The 22,867-nt window shown below is 40.6% G+C and overlaps 1 protein-coding gene across 1 annotated transcript in view; it reads left to right on the top strand.

Moving 5' to 3' along the window:
• Positions 1–22,867, top strand: part of acj6 (abnormal chemosensory protein 6) — a 96,002-nt gene that overhangs the window by 34,281 nt on the left and 38,854 nt on the right. Inside the window, exon 3 of the mRNA XM_019053457.2 lies at positions 22,683–22,739. Coding sequence (XP_018909002.2) covers positions 22,683–22,739 — 57 coding nt within the window. The remainder of the gene's footprint in view (positions 1–22,682; positions 22,740–22,867) is intronic.

Raw genomic sequence — 22,867 nt, 5'->3', positions numbered from 1 at the left:
GGTTACTTTTCATGTTTCGCAAAATGTAAAAATTGTGACTTACCTCTATTTTTGTGCGTTTGAGTGCAAGTTGCACACCGTAGCCCCTGAGTAATATGAAATATTTTACGGCTTCTTGAAATTTCATGGAATGTTTCACCAAAATTTGTTCTCGCGTCTCTACACTACCAAATTTTAGTATAAACGCAGTTATGAGCGTTTCAAGTTTCCAAATTTAGTCCGGCTTCTCATTGACTCGATCTATTGTGCAACACAGACAAATTTGTATTCTTAGCGAGCCTTACACGTACGTATTCGGCTTGAGGCGCCTTCAAACCCCCGCGATACTTCCCGCTTTGCCTGGCGGTTAGTTTAGTTGCTTAACCTAACCAAACTCAAAACAGGTCACCAATTTTACAATGCGCATCCGTCAGTGTGATGGTTGATACGATGAATCCAAAGAGAACAAAAATCTCTTTTGACCTCCAAGCATAATAATCGGTGATTTCTATCTTGTTTCTTTATTTGTGAATTTTAATTTTTGTTTTGTTTTTTGAACGCAAATGGATTGATCAATGTCGATCATCATGCGCATTGTAAAATCGGTGACCTGTTCTTAGTTTGGTTAGGTTGAGCAACTAAACTAACCGCCAGGCAAAGCGGGAAGTTTCTCAAGAGTTTGAAGGCGCTTCAAGCCGAAGACGTACGTGTAAGGCTCGTTGAGAATAAACATTTTTCTGTGTCACACAATAGATCGAGTCAATATGGGAGAGGCCGGACTTTTGGAAACTTGAAACGCTCATAACTTCGTTTATACAAAACTTTGGCAGTGTAGAGACGCGAGAAAAGATTTTAGTGAAACATTCCATGAAATTTCAAGAAGCCGTGAAATGTTTCATATTGCTCAGGAGCTACGGTATGCAACTTGCACTCAAACGCACAAAAATAGAGGTAAGTCACAATTTTTACATTTTGCGAAACATGAAATGTAACTGATATTTTACAATATCTTTCATAAATTTCTGAAACTTCATAAAATATTTCATGTGAAATTTAAAGACTTTATTTTTCATGAAATTGTGCTACCGCCGGCTTGGTTTATTTCTGTCCATTTCGGTCCATTTATACCCGTTCATTCCCGTAGGTAATCAAAATTTTTCTGTGTCGCACAATACATAGAGTCGATATAGGAGAGTCCGGACAAAATTCAGAAATTTCAAACGCTTATAACTCTGTTTATACAAAACTTTAAGATTCTGGAAGTGGTTCCATCGGTTTCCTCGTGAAATTCTCTTCCAGAAGCACCCATTAAAGTTAAAAATGTGGCGAAATAAACATCAAAATATGCAGTTTTAGTCAAAAATTTCATGTCCGACCTCTTTGATTGACTCGATCCACTGTGTGTCGATGCAAATTATCGCACTTTGACGAGTAAACTTGCATGCCACTTTCAAATTTCCCGCGATTGCCGACCGCCCACAATATGGAGCGGCCCGATTGTTGAATCGATATCGAATGATCATGATAAGATAGGGATTTGTCGATCAGGATCATTTGATAACGATTCAATAATAGAACCGCAGTCTCTAATGCAAACCAAGGCGGAATAATTAGAGACGTGGAACTGTTATTATCAAAGGTTTCCAGTAGAATTCAAAACTGTTGACCCGAAATTTTCTTGACAAAAAGTTGAAGTCATTATCTCTCGGTCTAAGCTCCTCGTAGATCGATATTCCACATCAACGAATGCAAAATGAGACAGACGTAGTCAAAAGAGACCGTGGAGGCATGGCCACTTCCTGGAGTCAAGCACAGTAGAAGAAGAAATTAGGTAAGAATGAATGGTAATATAGGTAGAACAGAATGGAAAACCAAATCTTGACTAGAGTTCTCATTACCAAACTGTAGTTATTTTATTTATGAGTAAAAGACACTATTTTAGTTAACCTCTGCTGTATTTTGAATTCCCTTTAACTTTTAAGCTTCTTTGCCGCTCCTAACGTATACAAATATTAGTGACAATATTAAGACAATCTGTTTACTTTCACCAAAATATTATAAACTTGAGATCGAAATTTCCTGAAATTTGAATCTACAGAAGTTCTTTCATCATATTTCGTCATTTCCCTCACGAAAGAACGTAATGGAGAATTTGCACGCAAAATTTTTATTGCTTCATCTGAGAGTGCTTAAGGAGCTGAGTTCACGGTATTTTTTGTAATTTTTTTCTGACCTAGGAAATAGTATAAAAATAGATTTAAAAGTGAGATAATACACCGCCTAGTGATGTCATCTGGCAGTATTTCCCATTTAAACGCATGTATTTTAGTAGATTAGGTCATTTAGTCATATCTTCTCCAATAATTGTTCAATACATGAACCAAGGGTGTCCTCGTGTTCAGTTCACTCAGAAGTTTCCCTTTAAACACGAAATTCATCTAATTTCAGACACCTGCAAAATCTCTATTGCTCCTCTAAAATTCCGATTTTCTCACAAGATAATTCACCAAATTGTTAAAATTTGAAATATATCCATCGTACACCCAGAGTGCATGCGCAACACCTCACTGAAAAAAATAACATGCTGTTTTAGCACCTAGGATGTCAAAAATGTGTCTGGTGATCCAAAGATGCTGCCTTTATTGCCCTCGCAGTTAACTTTACATCCTATGAATGCAAATTCAACTGCGTGGGCAATCGAGGTAGCATCTTAGAATCACCAGACACTTTTTTTACATCCCAGGTACTAAAACAGCATTCCACTTTTTTCAGTGTGAAGATCCACCTCAAACAACAGAGAATTCCGGGATGCCCGTCAGAAATCACGTCATTTCATTAATTTCGCAAACGCAGCACGAAGTCCAGTGACAACAAACAAACCCGGAAGCAAAACATGTCAACGATGCCTCTCGCCTCTGCAGAATCAACACCGGTGTCGAATCGCGGGACAGGTCTCGCCGTTGTCGAGGAGTTCCGCGTGGCTAAAAATCCCTCCTAAATCTGGCAGCTGTCGGAGTCAGTCATATATTTATCCAGCATGAATTCTTAACCGTTTTCCGGCACCCGGGTGATTCGCGCCCCCGCTTGCTGTAGCCCGTTTTCCACCAGCGATCGTCGCCAGGTTGCTTGTAAAATACGCTCCTTTACTATGGGTTCACACGGGATTTCCCTCGGAAAGGCAGCGTGTTTTTTTAGTCAGTTTACTACTTGGTGACGTTGACATTCCATTCGAGAGTGCTGCCGAAGTGGCGTGAAAAAGAGCTGACTTTCAGAAGAATATTCAGTATTTCATGCCGCAATCACACGCTGAATGTGGCTTGAATGAGGAAGTACGCGCAAAATTCAGCAACCATCGGACTAATGATGGATTTGTCTGAACTATTCGAGTAGATTTGATACACATGTGGATGAAAATAACTCGAATTTGCGAAATGTCAGCCGTTGGGCGATGACTGCTGATTCCACATTTAGCTGCTAAATTCAGCGTGTGATTGCGGCATTAGAGAGCTGGACAACGCTCTGCAATAACCGTGCTAGGGAAAAACGCCGTAAAAAGCTTTAGACGTTGCCATATTTCCTTCGATAAAAAACGAATTTACAGCGAAAATTTGAGAATATTTTTCTTCGAAATTTTTAGACTATTTTGTTCACAATGGAGAATTTGCATGCAAATTTTTTATTGCTTTATTTAAACGTGCTTAAAGAGCTGATTTCACACTATTTTTTATAATTTTTTTCTGATATGGGAAAAAGTATAAAAATAGATTAAAAAGTCAAAAAATGCGCCGCCTAATGACGTCATCGAGCGGAATTTCCCATTTAAACACATGTATTTTAGCAGATTAGATTATTTTATCATATCGTCTCCAATAATTGTTCAATTCATGAACCAAGGGTATTCTCTTGTTCAGTTCCCTCAGTAGTTTCCACTGAAACACGAAATTCATCAAATTTCACACACCCGCAAATTCTCTATTTAATCGAAAATGTCCGAAAAAGTCGAATCACTTGAGTGTCTGCAAACCAACGCTACAGGATGGTGAATGCATCAGGCGTGATACCACTATTCGAGCACGAAGGATGCTGTTTTGCCTACCCTCAAAATTGAAGGAAAACTGCGCGGGAGTGACTCATCCTTTCAAATATCTCAAGTCTTACTTTAGGGTCTGCTAGCCAACGCTACAGAATGGTGAACGCATCAGTTGTGATACCACTATTCGAGCATGAAGGATGCTGTTTTGCCTACCCTCTAAATTGAAGGAAAACTGCGCGGGAGTGACTAATCCTTTCAAATCTCTCAAGTCTTACTTTAGGGTCTGCTAGCCAACGCTACAGAATGGTGAAAAATTCAATTGTTTGCGACAATTTTGCAACCTTGTAATGGAGTTACGTCCCTACGTCCGCGAGACGACGTTATTACAGACATCATAAAAGGAAATATTGACTCCAAGGAAAGTTAAAGGTATATCATTTATCGTTTTTGTCTCGTAATATGCACAGTGAAAGAAAAATGTATTGTTTGCACATTATGATTCTAGCTTACTGATACTCAAACAAAACGAAGCTCGCAAATAGAGTCAGAAGTTTTCCCTGTCTCCACCTCATTAATATTCTTCCTACTACCTAATGTAGATAGGGGTGTATTTTTGTCATATTTTCCTGTGTCAACCAATAAATTAAAGTCTCTTGAAAGTTGCTTCCCAGACAGCTATTAAGTACGCGTCGAACACATCATATTCATACTTATTTTTCCTTTATTAGGGCAAGCACACTAATAGACTTGAATGAAACATGAAAATATAAGGTAACACGTAACATAACGACGGTGTAAGTTGGCAATCACATAACTCGTTTGCGGTGTCTGAAAATCTCCGCCTCCGCCTCTATGTAATCTTTTTAAAGGAGAACAAATTGGCATCATTCCTTGAAGTTTTCGCAGAATTTTCTTTGCACAGAGAAGAAAAATCAAGGCAGTTTTAAAGAAGTGCCGTTAAGTGGTTTTCCGTTTCAAAAATAAATGACAGGAAGTCTGCGACGTCGCAAACCGAGTTATGTGATTGCCGACTTACACCGTCCATAAGGTGCTGAATGCCCAAAGGATTGTGGTTCAACAGAGGGCAGTGGAGGATAAGTGTCGCAGAGCGCCAAGGAGTGCTATAAAGTGACTTATGTGCACATGTATGAAACATGAAAATAACACTTTTCGTCATACATCGTAAAAATCATGTTATTTACCTCACCGTCGGTGTTGAAAAAATGTGTAACTGCGCACGCGCTAAAGTATAATTTGGACTACATTTTGCAATTAGGAACTATAAATTCTAGCCCGGTTTAAAAACAACGTATGTGCCATCAGTTTCCCTATGCTTACACGTGTTTTTTTCAGATGAGCCAGATTTTATAGTTCCAAATTGCAAAATTCAGTCCATTTCAGCGGCAATCGTAATCAAGTTAAAGTGGTGCCGTTGATGTTGAAGGCGCTCTGAGCAACTATACCACCACACAAGTATTGCACGGTGTCAGACGAAAATGAAGGCGCACCAGAAAATGTAAGTCGACTGGTATCATTTCATACTGCGTAGATTCCTGCTGATTGTACGACATACGGCTCCTGTTTGTAATTTTGTAAAACTTGGTACGCCCAAGCGTTTTTTGTTAGGTAATTCAATTTAATTCTGATTTTCAAAAATCCAAGCTCGTGGATGTGGCCTGAAGTGCTATATCTGCTCCTGTCCGATAGATTTGACACTTACTGCTCTCTTCGCTATCATGACAGCAGCGCATAGTGGATCGAGTCAATTAGAGAGTTCGGACATGAAATTATTGACTAAAACCGCAAATTTTGGTGTTTATTCCGTCGCATTTTAAGTTTTAAGGGGTACATCAACTAGAAAATTCCACGAGGAAACCAATGGAACCACTTTTAGAACCTTAAAGTTCTGTTTTGACGGAGTTATAAGCGTTCAAAGTTTCCAAATTTTGTCCGGCCTCTCCCATTGCCTCGATCCACCACGCGGCGCTCCCTTACAATTTCCCAAAGGGAAGTGTTCAATCCCCGAAAGTAAAAGTTACCACCAATCGCCAAGAAGCCAGTGATGGGTCTCTTGTCTCTCGTCACTCCGTACCGCGTGTACTTCACTTTCACCAGGGTCGGGTCACCAAATACGGATTCACTGGGTCGGGTTCAGAGACAAGAGACCCTCCACTAGTATCTTGGCCATTGTGGAAGCTTTTACTTTCGGGACTTCAGCATTGTTCTGTTGACTTACCTACGTGGTTGATGTTCCACAATGTGTTGGTAGTTTCGTTTTGTAAACAAGCCAAAATTGGTCGAAGTTCGGGAAACTTGTTTGGCTCATGACGACACCGAAGCGCATCATTCACCATGTACTCGGAGAAAAAAACCTGGTGCATGGGACCCGAAGTTTAGGTCATATGGATTTCTGAAGTTTTCGGATTGAGCATCTGAACACTTTAGGTCTAGCTGTCGAGGTTCGGATCACACATCTGAAACTCCAGTTCTTACATCTGAAGTACTTCAGATGTGAGTACCAAAGTTTTTCGGATGTGAGAACCGACGTTGTTCGGATGTGAAAACCGAAGTACTTCAGATATAAGAACTGAAGTTTCAGATGTGTGATCCAAACCTCAGCTGCTGAACCTAAAGTGGTCAGATGCTCAATCCGAAAACTTCAGAGATCCATATGACCTAAACTTCGGGTCCCACGCACGAAGTTTCTTTCTCCGTGAGGTAGGTCAACAGCCGAAATAAAAGTGATGATTGTTGCTCCCTTGTAATTATGTCCGCACGGAATTGTTGAATCCCCGAAAGTAAAAGCTTCCACCTGTCGCCAAGAGGCCAGTGGAGGGTTTCTTATCTCCGGTCGGGTTCACTTGTTTTACCCGATCCGACGCGAAAATACGCTTACGTATTGATGAATGATGAATTTCGAGGTGAGCAATTTTTCGCAAGCGTTGACCTCCTTGATTAACCTTCACACTTTATAAACTACAGCAGTGCGCGGTCTCTGAAGTACGATGTCTCAGCCCCCCATACTGCCGTGCTAAGGAAGAACGCCGTATGAACATTCGAGAGTTGCCAAATTTCCTTTAATAAAATGTTTATTTTTGAGGAAAGTTGTAAACATTTTTCCTTTAAATTTTCAGGAAGTTTGGGTGAAATTGCGAGCAACAGTATCTGAAAAATTGAGAAGAAAATATTCATAAGTTTACCAAGAAATTTGCGTTTAATCAAATGAAATTTGGCAACGCCTGAAGGTTCATACGGCGTTCTTTCTTGGCACGGCAGTATACAAGGTCGGAAAAGCGATTTTCCGGCGAGCCGGCAGCGTGTGGGCGAGCCGCACTCGTCAATTCATCACTCACCGCTCCGAACGCCAACGGTTTATCGGGCGAATTTCGACGACGATGCCGTCCGATCCGGGGGGCCCGGGCCAAGGCCTCCATCGCCTGGCCCGCCCCCTCCCATTGTGTTCTTTTCATCAATCTTAGTGCTCTTGAAAAGTTGAAACAAAACTGACGTTCTATTAATTTCCCGTTAACTTCCATAACGAACCCTCCACTCCCCTCTTCGCCCTCTGCCCGCCGTTTCCACTGTCTTCGGACTCGACCCGGGATTAATTATGGATCCGATTCGCGCGCTGCGTCTACACCTTTTTCCGCCTCGTTGATGCCGATCCAGGCGCGAATCGGGCGATTTGATTTTGAATATTTGCTTTTTTTGCGTTTAGCTTCACTAGAAAAAAATTCGCTCGGATCTAGAGTCCAGACTCTTAAAAACCTTGACAAGAAAAAATACTCTTGATTCAATCGGACTTTTTGCTTGAATCTAAAGTAAATCCGCCTAAATCAAGAGACTTGGCTCTTCGATTCAAGGAAAAATCGAATTGAATCAAGAGTACTTTTTCTTGTCAATGTTATTAGGAGTCTGGACTCTGGATCCAAAGTGACTTTTTCCCCCATTGATGAACCTATGCAATTTGTGTCTGAATTTTGAATGAGATCAGAAGAAATTTCCATGATTCTTCCGGCGAAAATGCAATTTTTAAGGAGAAACTTGGAAACATTTAAATGTATAGCTGCGTTCTATCGTGAGAGAAAAGACGATTCTAAAGAGTTTGGATTCTAGATCCAAGCGACTTTTTTCTTCAGTGCGATCCAGGCACGAATCGGGCAATTTGAATATGAATATTTGCTTTTTTTGAGTTTAGCTTCGTTTGAATTTAAGCGCCGGATACACCTGCCTGCTAGACGCGCGTCTAGACGCGAAAATAGGATCCGATCCTACTTTGAGCGCGTTATGGGTATGGCGAGCTGCGACCTGAATGGCTACGAAGATGGTCGAACACCGCCGAAGGCCTACTCGGCACTCAAGACGAGCGTCTATGCTTGCAGGTGTATCTGGCACTTTAGGGAATAAGGAGGGCGGGAGAAGTAAGTTTCAAAGTAAGCGAATGATACATTTGAAGAAAGGCTCGATTTTGTTAGTAAGCGGATTTTTAGCAAAGAATAAAAGCGCTAAAATCCCATTCAATGAATCTCAAAGATCCTTTTTAATGAATCTTAGAAATTCCTCTAAAAACTCTAGAAAAACCTTTACAATAACTATCTAAAAGGCTCTTCTTCCTCTTTGTTAACTGTTGAGCCAAGTAAGGTTCAGATTATTTACAGATATCTGAAAAAAAAAAAAAAAAAAAAAAAATTCTGTGGTCCAAAACTTCAGTAGCCTCATTACTCCTGGTTGGAAGCTATATTTTATGAAGTTTGGTTGAAAATTTATTTTAAGTTTACAACAGCTATAACAGTGAATTGACGACTCATTTTTAATTATTTTTTTTCTCTGGTTGCGATAATGAAATTATAACATTTCGAAACGTCTGGTTTTTTTTATTGACCCTCTGTTTTTCTCCAGTCTTTCCTCAAATTAAGTAGTTATTTTATTATAAATTTTATTAATGATTTAACTACTAGTTTACCTCTGTATTGAAAATATAGTGTTTTCAATTAAACTGAAAGTAATGGTTAGGGCATTTCTGTCTTAAAGCTATTAGGTGATCTTAATAACTTCGCAATTACGCTTTTACGAAATTAAGCTACTACCAAGCTTCCTTGGTACTGCGTCTCAAGAATCTTGATGAAAAAATCTCGAAAATCTTGATATAAAAGTCTCAATTTAACTAAATATAATGATTCAGGTATTTCTGTTTCAAAACCCTTAGGTTATCTTAATGGCTTCACTAAAATTAAGCTACTGTCAAGCTACCATAGTAATTTATCCCAAAAATCTCGATGAAAAAATCTCAAAAACCCGGATGAAAAAATCTCGAAAATCCGGGGAATTCCGAGCCGTGCGCTCGGAGGAGCTGCGACGTGATGTTGCGATGGAGTCCCTCGAAGACGGCGGAAGCCACCACGCGGGGAGGCACGGCAGCAGATCGATGTTAAAGCGAGCGCACAATTGGTCGGTCCCGGCGTCCTCCACCGGGGAGGGGGCAGGGGGCGGGCCCGACGCGGAGGGGAGCCCCAGACCCCGACCAATCCACTCCGCGAGAACCTCGCCGCTCCGCTCCCCGCAGCGTGGGGCATACGCGCTTCTGCACCGGGCGCCCGGCGAGCCTCCTCCTAACCACTTTGTACCTTAACCCCTTCGCTTCGCGAGCTTCACCCCCGCCGAGCATATTTATGTGTACAGATAATCACCGAGCTTTAAAGACAAACCCTATTTTCTCTAACATTTCCATAATGCTTTCCGCTAATTTCCCGCCCCGCCCCCCGACCGCGCCTCGGCTCCGCGCCCAGCCTCCCGACGGCGTTGTCGGGTTGTGCTGTCCTTGACGTCGTTGCATCAAAATTGGAGTCGTGTTCTGTCTTCCTAGCAGAGACAAGAGACCCTCCACTGGCCTCCTAGCGACTGGTGGAAGCTTTTACTTTCGGGCATTCAACAGTTCTTTATGGACAATTATTAGGGAGCAACAGTCATCACCCTAATTTCGGCTGTTGACCTACCTACATGGTCGATGATGAGCTTCGGGTGACGTCATGAGCCAAACAAGTTTCACAAACTTCGGCCATTTTCGACTTGTTTGCAAAACGAAACTGCGAACACGTTGTTAAACATTAACCATGCAGGTAAGTCAACAGTAGAATACTGAAGCCCCGAAAGTAAAAGCTTCCACAAAGGCCAAGATATCAGTGGAGGGGTCTCTTGTCTCTGCTTCTTAGGTAGAAACGACGTGTAAGCATCCGAATGTTGCCAAATTTCTTCTTTGAAACTATGTATCTTTGAACACTGGAAAAAAAAATTCGTTCGGATCTAGAGTCCAGTATCTTGAAAACAATGACAAGAAAAAATACTCTTGATTAAATCGGATTTCTGCTTGAATTAAAAAGAAATCCGCTTAAATTAAGAGACTTGGTTCTCGATTTTAGCAAAAATCCGATTGAATCAAGAGTAATTTCTTTTGTCAATGTTTTTAAGAGTCTGGACTCTAGATCCAGTGAAGAAAGTTATGAATGTTTTTCCTAGAGTATCTTTATAGGGAGAGTATCGATAGCTCGATTCATGTAGCTCTTAGGGCCCAAAAGAGCATACGTGTAAAACGAAAATCACTAGAAAAGTGCCGCTGCCAACCTATGCATTTGAAAGTTTAATCAATATGGCCGACAGCGCATTGCGAACAAGCGTTTTTAAGGATTAAGACTTTGAAATTGAGAAAATGTATGCACAATCAAAGTTTAATACATGCTTTCATAATTTTTGATCAGTGTACCTACTCTTGCAGTTTAAATTAGTACCACTGGATAATTTAAGTTCATGGACTTTCTATCCTTTTGGGCCCCAAGAGCTACGTAACCCAATCAAACCTAACCTCCAACGATTCGAGTTGTCCATTCTCTCCATGTAAAGGTACTCTAGTTTTTCCAAGAAATTTCCAGACTTTCCTGATCGAATTACAAACGAAATCCTGTAAGAAATCGAAGGATAAAAATTAACGCGTGAAAGGCAAAATGACTTAAAGTTCACCTTTCCGGTGGAATCAGCGCAGGGAGTTAACCTGTTGTATCTTCGAAAAGATTCGCTAATTTTTCTCCCGGAAACTCAAAAAAAAAGAAAAGAAAATAAAATAAAAAACGCTCACCTTAAACCTAAACCCCCCCTCCCTTAAAATGACACGTATTTTATAAACAGCCTCTATAGGGAGGGAGAAGGTGGAGGAAGAGGAGGCGATCGAGGAGTTTGATTTCGATTAAACCCTCTATGACATGAAATAATTTTGGATCTCAGATTCTGAGGGACACTAATCTATTTCGTAGCTTGCATAAAAAACACAGAGTATCAATTTTTTTTAAACAGAACTTTAAATTTTATAGGAATCTATTATTGAATTTGCATACTCATACCACAGAGACAGATTCAATTTTTAAAAACCCCCAAAATACGCTTTTATGAATTTGTAACGCTATACCATAGAAAAAATAAAAGTAAACTCTTGAAGCGAGTGAATGTAGGTCCTGGCTGGCCGCGCAAGCGAGCGTAGCGAGCTGAAGCCGCTAGTTAAAAGCTAATTTCCGCTTCCTTTTTCCGCTCCATAACTACCCCCTCCCCTGCCCACCCTGTTGACGTTACCCGTTTACTACAATGCGCGATTTTCACCAACCCCCTCTCCCCCCACCCTCCTGCACACTTCCCGGTTTACACTCACACACTTCATTAGATCTAATCCATTTTGGTCGGTGGTAGCTTTCAGAGGTGCGCGCGGGACGGTGGGGTGCCGCCCCCCGTAACCCCCCCCCCCTCCCCCCCGGTCGAGGCTTTGTCTTTTCGAGACCCATGAACAGCGAGTCGCAAAAGAAGAGCTTACACTTGTAGTTTCGAGATTAAATTCGGGGTTGATTAAAATTCTCGTTTTCGGGGGGGGCGGCGTGCGGTGAAGCATGTGCGGCGGAAATTTAAGCTCCCCGGTTTGGAAGCGTTTCGCTCGGTCATTATTGATTTTTGCGCTGGAAGTCGGTGCGTAGAGGGGTATTTTCAACGCTGGAAATCACCTCTCGTCAAGCGAAAGTTGTTGATCCGAGTCACATGATGCCGAAATTCGCGCTGTAAATGAACTTGGAGTGAAATCCAGAGTTTAGTTCACACCGGGGGCCTAGCTACGAATTTGAGCGTTCCGATGAATAGATTATATTTTGCAATAAGGAGCGACTCTCTATGGCTCCTCCGTTAAAGCACCCTCCTGCATAGGGAAACCAATGGCACATATGTTGTTTCTAAAATGAGCCAGAAAGGGTAGTTCCTTATCGCAGAATGTGGTCCAAATCTTGATAAATGGATCACACTTTGCAATAAGGAGCGACTATCTCTGGCTCCTTCGTTAAAGCACCCTCCTGCATAGGGAAACCAACGGCACATATGTTGTTCCTAAAATGAGTCAGAAATGGTGGTTCCTTATGGCAAAATGTGGTACAAATCTTTGTCTCTCGGACGGAGGAACGGATCTCCATTCCACGATTGCAAAATCGACTCAAACAGCAAACAATAAGTAGAACTACACTTAAGACAAAAATCCGCTTACCTAGAAATTTTCTTAGGTCCCTGCACAAAACCTGTTTAAAAAAAAATACGATTAAGTCGACTTTTGGGGATCATACGCGGCTCAAAAGTATCACTTTAGTCGAAAAAAGATTTTCGGATTTCCGTGTGGTGGATTAGGGGATTTCACTACGCATAGCGTGGTGGACGCTCAATAACGTTTATACCTCGGTAACTTTCAGTAAATTTTGTACAAATTCAACGTGCTAAGGAAAAACGCCGTATGCACCTTCAAGCTTTGCCAAATTTCCTTTTATAAAACACAATTTCTTGGTAAACATAAGTATTTGTATTCCAATTTTTCAGATACTTCTGTTCGCAATTTCACCTAAAGTTCCTGAGAATTTCAAGGAAAAATATTCTTAACTTTCTTCGAAAATAGCTATTTTCTGAGAGGAAATTTGGCAACTCTTGAATGTTCATACGGCGTTCTTCCTTAGCACGGCAGAAATCGTTTTCTGCGTGAAATTTGATGAGAAAACATATATCTTAGCACTTAAATTCTCACCCTGTCGTGGTTGTTTTGGAGTGATATGAATGCGGAGGCAAACATATTGTTTTTGAAGAGAGAACTCAAAATTACTCTAGCCAAATCTGCCTTGTCGACATTCCTCAATTTAAAAAAAAAAAAAAAAAAAAAAAAAAAAAAAAAAAAAAAAAATCGTCGTTTTCCATAATCATATCAAATGGGAATTCGACGGGTTTCACTCCGTTGCAACTCAACATGTGCGTTCTGTTTCCAGATCCGTGTAACCACAAAGATTCTATTTCCGAGGCTAACTCATTTTTCATGAAAACTGGGTTAAGGCGTGTTTTGCGGAAGTGCTCCTCAGCTTCGCTGTCAAAGACAGCAGCCAACGCTTCTTGCTTTCAGTTCAACGACTACTATTTCGGGCTCATTTCAGAAAAAATGCTTGTGTCATTCGTGTCCCTGAGCAGATAGGTGCTCTCGTCGATTATCCAGGCATAGTATTGTAGAATCTACCCCAATTTTGCTTGGATTTTACAACGGAATCACTATTTCGGGCTCATTTCAGAAACAACGCGTGTGCCATCCGTTTCTCTGAGCAGATAGGTGCTTCCGTCGTTGAACCAGGCATAGTATTGTAAAATCCAGTCCAATTTGACTTTGATTTTGTGACGGCACCACTATTTCGGGCTCATATCAGAAACAACGTGTGTGCCATTCGTTTACCTGAGCATATGCGGACCGCTTGACCAGAAAGGAACTAAGCCACATCAGCTATTGCCAAATTTAATTGGGCAAATTAATTTCTTACATGAAAACGGTTGTGCGGATTTTCGTGCAAATTTCAGTGAAAATTCTCCATGGTACAAAGCATATTCCTCAAAAATGTCAAGGGAATCCGAACAAACGTTCCCTCGTAAAAAATTTAATCGCCGACACTGGAAAAAAAAAACACATTGGATCTAGAGTCCGACACTTGCAAACATTGACAAGAAAAAATACAACAAAACATTGACAACAAAATACTCTTCATTCAATCGGATTTTTGCTTGAATCAAAACGAAATCCGCTTAAATTAAGACGCTTGGTTTTTGATTTAAGCTGGATTCTGATTGAATCAGGAGTACTTTTACTTGTTGATGTTTTTAAGAGTCTGGACTCTAGATCTAATGTGTTTTTATTCCAGTGCAGTCAAATTTGGCAATAACTGATGTTCCTCTCTGTTAAACTCGGTCCATATGTGCTTTCACGGATGAACCAGGCACAGTATTGTAGAATCCAGTCCAATTTTACTTTGATCGCCGCAATCATTTCGGAAATCATTCAACCACTCGAAGCGACCTCCCACGAAAGAAACGCGAAAGTTCGAGCAGGAACGATCATCCATAACCCGATTTCCCGGCCGCAGTCACATGAGAGCGGTTGGGTGGGGGGGGGGGGGATGTCACGACCGGTAATCTAATAAAACCATTAGTCTGATCAGATTATTACACCCGATTCGAGTGGCCTCCCCCGCCACCCCCGGCTACCCGCCTCCGCGACACGTGCGTCACACGTGGCCGTAATTACACTTATACAAATAGTCGCCGGGATCGGACTGCAACCCGGCTCGCGCGGTGCACGAGTAGTGAAGCGCCACTCCCTTCACCCTCCAACATCGACCTAAGTGCCGCGGTGTCGGTTCAGGAAAAACGACGTATGGGCAAGCGGAGGTTGCCGAGTTTCCTCTCGAGAAATATACTAGGAAAAAAAAAAACACATTATATCTAGAGTCCAGACTCTTGAAAACATTGGCAAGAAAAAGAACTCTTGATTCAATCAGATTTAAGCTTGAATCAAAAGAAAATCCGCTCAAATTAAGAGGCTTGGTTCTTGATTTAAGCTTAAATATGATTGAATCAAGATTATTTTTTCTTGTCGGTGTTTTTAGGAGTCTCGACTCTAGATCCAATGTTTTTTTTTTTTTTTTTTTTTTTTCCAGTGTAGATGTGTCTAAATGGAGGGCCTTAAGCATCGAGTACCTATACTACCGTGCTAAGAAAGGACGCCGTATGATCAGCCGAGAGTTGCCAAATTTCCCTTGATAAAACATGTATTTTTGACAACATTCATGCATATTTTTCCTTGGAATTTTCAGATATAATTTAGATTAAATTGCGTACAAAATTGTCTGAAAATTTTGGGGAATAATATCCGCTGTTTTCCCAGTAAATTCGTTTTTTATTGGAGGAAACTTGGCAGCGTCTGAAGGCTCATATGGCGTTCTTCCTTAACACGGCAGTGTACGGGAGAGTATTGCCATCTCTGTGCCGCTCTCTGATTGGTCCATCAGTTTTGGGCTATCATGGAGCTCCAAAGTTGACCCACCGTGAACAAACCCGACCCAGAGGACCACGTATTATCGGCTTAGAAATGAATGATAATCACACTCAAAGCTTCATTTTCGGCGAGAATATCGGAAAATTACTCATGGGAGAAAAAAAAAAAAAAAAAAAAAAAAAAAAAAAAAAAAAAAAAAAACTTATTTCAATGGTAGATTATCGATTTTTTCTGTGTTGGAAAGAATATGTAGGTTTCCTTAAAATATTCAGAAATTCTAGACTTGAAATAGTAAAATCCTTTGAAATTTAGCAAAAGAAAAAAAAAACATATATTCACAATTATATCCGAGACAATTTGTATTTTATCGAATGAATTATGGCAACGTGTGAAGGCTCATAAGTCGTTCTTTTTTAGCTCAATGGTGTTTTTGTGTGGTCCTCTATACGGAATGAGTTAGCAATTGTCGAGAAGTCGTTCCGTTGTACACTTGCACAGGGTGCCCAAGAAATCCTCTGCACAATGCTGTATCGTTTTGCCGGTAAATTAATACAAAAAAATTTGGAAAAATGTCTGTTATAAGGTTATGTTAGCAAGGGGAGGGGAAGGGAAAATACAATTTTGGTGGACCAAGCTTAGATGTTGGATGGAACTTAGACACTGCCGGTTGATTGGATTACGAAGCGATACAACTACTCGGCCTCTGAAGCCACGCTAGGAAGTATCATTTCACCTTGAAGGCGTTACCTATGCGTCAGCGTTTTTCATTGTAAAATTGTGTACATACAGCAATCAAATTACTCGCTGATCTGCGTGCTGTTACATTTAAACTTCAGAATTACTTGTATACACATTTCAAGAATATTTTCATTACATGTTTAAAAATGTTAATAAGATGATTGAGAAGTTTTTCTTAAAACTTACAATGACATTCAAACATTCTAACAATTTTTTTTTTATAATGAAAGAATATTTCAAAACATTGAAAACGCAATATGTCACAAATTGATCTCCTTAAACGTTTCACATTAGGTTTTGAGATGATTTGGTCTCTCCGTAGTAGTTTTGAGGAAACGCCTCTTAAATATTTTATTTTTTTAGACATATTTGAAAAACATATCCTTTTCGGGCATTTGTGCTGATAGAGCAGTGCAATGTGAGGCTATTTTTCCCGAGCCTCGAGATTCAACCACATGCATTCGAGGTTTTGTTTTCTCGTGTTGTTGTATAAATGACTTGAACATGGATGGCCGCACAGTAGATCTAGTCAATTAGAGAGGTCAAACATGAAATTTTTGGCTAAAACTGTAAATTTTGATGTTTTTTCAGTCGTATTTTAAATTGTAAGGGGTGCCTCGAGAAGAAAATTTCACGAGGAAACCAATGGAAACACTTTTAAAACCTTAAAGTTCTGTATAAACGGAGTTATAAGCTTTTAAGGTTTCCAAATTATATCCGACCTATCCTATGGAGATATTGAATGTGTGAGGAATTTGCGATTTGACTATTGATTCTTATGTAAACTTTTTCTTAAGAACTTTTACGCAAGAACTATAGTCAAATGGCAAATTCCTCACACATGCAACATTTCCATTGTAAGGGGTGCTTCTAGGGGAAAATTTCACGAGGAAACCAATGGAGCCACTTTTAAAACCTTAAAGTTTTGTATAAACGGAGTTACAAGCTTTTAAAGTTTCCAAATGATGTCCGACCTATCCTATTGACCCGATCCACCGTGCGCCGTAGGCACGTGACAGTCGTCGAGCGCCGCTTGAAAAACACACTGTGCCCGAGGGCCGGGTTTCCTTATGGGAAAATGTAAACATACTTGCGTCGACCATTGTGTTGCAGGAGCTCCACGCAAAACATTGTTATTGATTATGTGACAACTCAATATCGCCGACCTCCCCCTCGGATGATTGGTGCACGCGCTCGGCGCTTATTATGAATGGATTCACACACCGACGGCCCGGCGTCCCGCGCTCCAGGGCCGCGCCAAAGGGTTCCGGGGATCCACCGTCAGTGGTCTCCTGCGCGAAGGGACTCCGTTGATGAATTAAACGCCGCCAGTGCTGCCGTGCTAAGGAAGAACGCCGTATGAGCCTTCAGGCGTTGCCAAATTTCCTCTGATAAAATGCGAATTTATTAGGGAAATTGTAAACGTTGTGCTTCCAATTTTTCAGACTATTTTGTTCGCAATCGAATCTAAAATATCTGAAAATTTGAAGGACAAGTGTACACAAATTACGTAAAAAAAATATATGTTTTATCCGGGGAAATTTGGCAACTCTCGAATGTTCATATGGCGTTCTTCCTTAGCACGGCAGTACTTCCGTACTAAGGAAGAACGCCGTATGAGCCTTCAAAGGTTGCCAAATTACCTTCGATAAAAAACGTATGAAAAAGGATCGATAAACAGGTGTTTGTAACGAACACCTTAAGATTCGATTCTTTACCATAGCTTTAGAGGGGGAAATAAATATCGATAATCGATCACTCACGCCGCACTGCACTGCCGTGCTAAGGAAGAATGCCGTATGAGCCTTCAGGCGTTGCCAAATTACCTTCGATAAAAACCGAATTCACAGGGAAAATTGTGAATATTTTCCCCCGAAATTTCCAGACGATTTTGTAGGCAATTTAATCCAGAATATCTGAAAATTTCTAGGAAAAATAAGCATAACTTTCCTCAAAAATACATGTTTTATCCGGGAAAAGTTGGCAACTCTCGAATGTTCATACGGCGTTCTTCCTAAGCACGGCAGAGTACTGCCGTGCTAAGGAAGAACGCCGTATGAACATTTTAGAGGTGCCAAATTTTCCTTGATAAAACATGTTTTCATGATGACATTCACTCACTTTTTTCTTTGGAATTTTCAGATATCTTTGATTAAATTGCGTACGAAATCGTCTGAAAATTTTGGGGGAAAATATTCACAAATTTCCCTGTAGATTCGGTTTTTATCGAAGGAAATTCGACAACGTCTGAAGGCTCAAACGGTATTCTTCATTAGCACGGCAGTGTAGCGCGGCGCAGCGTGAATGATCGATTATCGATATTTACACCTTTGAAGCTATAGTAAAGAATCGATTATTAAGGTGTTCGTTGCGAACGCCTGTTTATCGATCCTTTTCCATACGTTTAAATGGCAGATATATCGATAAATCGCACACTTTCGAAGGGGTCCGGGTGGGCGCGTAGACTGGAGGTTCGGGGAATGGGCCTGTTGCGAACTTCAGCCAGAGCAAAAGCAAGAGTTATTTCACGCGGAAATGGCTCCAAAATCACGATGAGCGCATGAGGAAAGTCTAAAATACACTCCTAAGCTTCACAATCTCCGTAAAAAATATACGTTTTTAGGCGTCCTGTTTCAAAAACGGCACAGGTGAACACTTCGTAAGAAAAGTCGTTCCATCCAACCCTCGCGTTCAACAGTGAAAAAAAAAATATCGGTGTATTTACTAAGAAAAGGGTAAAATTACCAAGAATTCAGGGTTCTATTTGGTCCCAGTTTTTTCTTAGTAAAATTACCATTTATGGAATTGGTAATTTTACCGAGAAATCTCGGTAAAATTATTGAATTTTCTCGGTAATTTCACTGGACCTTGGTAAAAACGCCAATATTTTTTATCGACTGTGGTAGAATTACCGAGATAAAATGGCAAAGTTACCGGGAATTGATTACCAATAAAAGTGGTATTCTCACCTAAAAAACCAGTAAAAAATACCGGTTTTTAGGTAAACTTACCAGTCTGTCTTTGTAAAATTACCAATAGTTGGTAAAAAAGTGAGATGGTAAAGGCACCAACGGACCGTGGTAAAAACGCCGAGAATTTTTTTTCAGTGAATGCTACTCAATTCTGCGCATTTTCCCCCTCAGCTTTTCCTTAGCTCGGCAGCATTGTGGCACCGACGGTTGAGTTTGAATCTGCACTCCGAAAATGAGCGTGGGCACCCTGACAGGTGAATGAGGTGATTATTGTTCTTCGAGCGGCCGCTCCTGCGGTTAGCAGCCCTGTTTGGGCTCCCGCGCGGCGGGGAACGAGGGGAGGGACTCAACGAGCAGGTGAGGGATTCTGAAACCGCGTAATTATCGCGTAATGATAATGCGTTTTTCAGCGAGGCCGATGTCACACCAATATTAGACACGAGCATCAGTTTGGAGGCGTTGTCAGCATATGCGTCATCGGTGCTGACGATATGTACACTGCCACCCTGGTTTTTCCCCTTATTAGGCTTCAAGGACATCCCCTTGTACTGCCGTGCTAAGGAAGAACGCCGTGTGAACATTCAAGAGTTCCCAAATTTCCTTCGATAAAATGTTTATTTTTAGAAGAGTTATGAATATTTTCCCTTGAAATTTTCAGGAACTTTAGGTAAAATTGCGAAATAAATCGGAACTAAAACCTTTGATCCATACGGACGAGGATAAGGGTGAAAGACGGCGCGGTGTAGAAAGTAAAGTTGTGATTTGAGGTTTTCGCATTCCAAGTTTTAACCTAGCCTCACAGTCTTTTTGTCATCCGAATCGAAATACGAAGGACAGAAAGGATGCGACGACGGAAAAGAGGAATAGGAAGAATGAGAAGTATTTGAGAAAGAAGAAAAGGAAAAAAAGACAACGAAGAAGAACACTTTCTTTTCTTCTTTCCCGTTTTTCTCATCTTCTTCTCCTCCCACAGCTTTTTCTTTTTGTGCTTCTCTTTCTAATTCCTATATTAATTTTCATTCTTCGTGCATTTTCTTTTAAAAGAACCTTTCGCTTCTTTTCTTCCCTTTTTTCATGGGGGAGGGGGAATTTTGCAAAATCGGATTGTTCATACGGTTTTTTCCCTTGATACAACAGTATTGCCACTTGCTTAAATATACTTCTTACTCCTCCTCTCTTTTTCTCTTCTTAATCATTGTGTTTTTCATCCTCCTCTGCTGCTTTTGATTGATAAGGAATCCTCATCAGACATAATTCAAGAATCCCAAGACACGAGTCTGTCAATCTAAGGTTAACCTACAAGACACCCAATTAAAACCGGCATCGTGGGTTTTCATACTTTCGTGCTATGGAAGAACGTCGTATAAGCTAGCAGGCATTACCAAATTGCCGTCGACAAATCACGAATTTTCAGGGAATTGAGTGAGAATTTCTTTGCCGATTTTTTAGAGGATCTCATTCGCAATTCGATCTAAAAAGTCTAAAAATCTCAAGGAAAAATATTCATAACTTTCCTCGAAATTAAATATTTTCTGAGAGGAAATTTGTCAACTATCAAATTTTCATACGGCGTTCTTCTCTAACACGGCAGGGTAGATATACAGAGTCACGAGGAAAGGGCGGCTGGCGTAGCGAGTCGAAAGGGCGCGAGACAATAATTGCGACTGACAAACTGAATAGTTAATCGGGCGGCCGGAGTAGTGCGGGCGGTATCCGCCGGGTCGTGTAGGGTCTCCTTTTTAGAATCCGTCTTTACCGATTCATGAGCTGGGTCATAATGATCGCGCTGCTCCTCAATTAGCTCGACAATAACCGAGCCAAGACGGATTCCGCGCCGTCTTGGCTCCGTCAACGCATCCAAAACTCTCCTTCCCGTAACCTCAAACCAAAGATTTAAAGACGGCGTGTTCGTATCAAAGACATAAAGACGGAGTACTCGTATCTAAAAGCACGGGGAAGAAGTGAAGCCATTCTGGCGATGTGAATTCATGCGCGGGAAACGATTTGACTTGAACTTGTCCTCTTCATTTTCTATATTTCTTCTTCGAATCTCATTTTAAATGCCTAAAACGAACCGATAAATAAAGTTGGGATTTTGAATTTTTATAATAAGCCTATTTTGGCTTGGTAACAAGCAGGAATCTTACAGGAATCTCAGATTAAGTTGCTGTGAATCCATGCGCGGGAAATGAAACCTGATTTGAATTTGTCCTCTTGATTTTTCCACATTTCTTCTTCTAATCTCGTTTTATTTGTCTATAACGAACAAATAAATAAAGTTGGGATTTTGAATTTGTATGATAAACCTATTTTGGCTTGGTAACAAGGAGGAGTCTTACAGGAATCTCAGATAAAGTTAGTTTCTCTGCTGCTCTAACCAAAAGGAGAGGTGGCTTCATTTTCTTCTTCTAGCGCTCCGTCTTTATGTCTTTGGTTCGTATCTAAAAGCACGGGGAAAAAGTGAAGCCAGGTTTGGCCCTGGGCGCTTGTGTGAGTGTGTAAATGAGCGCGGGAATCCATGGGCGGGAAACAGAAATTTGATTTGAACTTGTCATCTTGATTTTTCCACAATTCATCTTCTAAACGTGTTTTAAATACCTAAAACGAATATATTAAGAAAGTTGGGATGGTGACTCGGTATAATACACCTATTTTGGCTCGGTAATAAGTAAGGATCTCAGATAAAGTTAGTTTTTTTTCTGCTCATGATGGTCCTGCCGGTTCAAATAGGCCGTTCCAGTCCTAGATGACCGTTACTCCCAAATGAAATTAATCGGTCGATGACGGACCAAAAATAACCTAAAGTCAAATTGATATATGTGAGTAAGTGAATTTGGGCAAAAATCAACCTAGAATACTTTGTTTACGCAATTTTATTCTGTTTCCGCCCTAAATTTAAATTTCAAACTTGTCCCGATTTTGCCACCAATCTTCTAGGCAATAGTAGAGGTGGTTGAAAAGTATCTTCATTTATTGCTTGTAGCGCCCCGTCTTTATGTCTTTTGCTAGAGACCCTCCACAGGTATCTTGGTAATGGCGGAAGCCAGAGCTTCTACTTTTGGGACTTCAGCATTCAGCTGTTGACCTACCTGCTTGGTCGATGGTTAACAACGTGTCAGGAGTTTCTTTTACAAACAAACCAAATTTTCGGAAACTTGTTTGGCTCATGACGTCACCCGAAGCTCATCATCCACCTAGTAGTTTCGTCTTTTCGGAACTATAGCTGAAGATTAACCTTGATATCAACGCTCAAACTCCCCTCATGATGACTGATTACCGTAGAAGTAAGCAATATGTATATATTGGACTGCATTTTGCAATTTGGAGCTATAAATTCTAACTCATCTGAAAAAAAACACTTATGTGCTTAGAGAAACTAATGGCACATACGTTGTTTTTATACCGGGCCGAAATTTATATTTCTTAATTGCAAAATTACATTCCCGATATCATTGGCGCCAGCTCTTCCATTCCTATTGCAACTTTATTAACTCTATGCTTTTCGTCTTCTTTCATACATCCTTTCATATCTTTAAATCGGGTTTATGCGAACATTTCAATGAACTAATTTTTTCATTCGTATTTTTGATTTCAGAGTCGTATTTTAGAAGATGCCTCGCTCGTCTGTAATTCTTGGTCGCCGCGGCATAACGTAAGTAATATTTACTGACTACCTTCCTTTTTTCCGATGTATAGTAACGATTTTTGTTTCATCCTCCCTATTTTTCAATCCATCCATCCACAAAGATGAAATGGATTGCATTTTGCAGAAAGGAACCA

The sequence above is a fragment of the Bemisia tabaci genome, chromosome 10, assembly GCF_918797505.1.
Source record: "Bemisia tabaci chromosome 10, PGI_BMITA_v3".
In the NCBI taxonomy this organism is placed as follows: domain Eukaryota; kingdom Metazoa; phylum Arthropoda; class Insecta; order Hemiptera; family Aleyrodidae; genus Bemisia; species Bemisia tabaci.
This window is presented reverse-complemented; position numbering and strand designations above follow the sequence as displayed.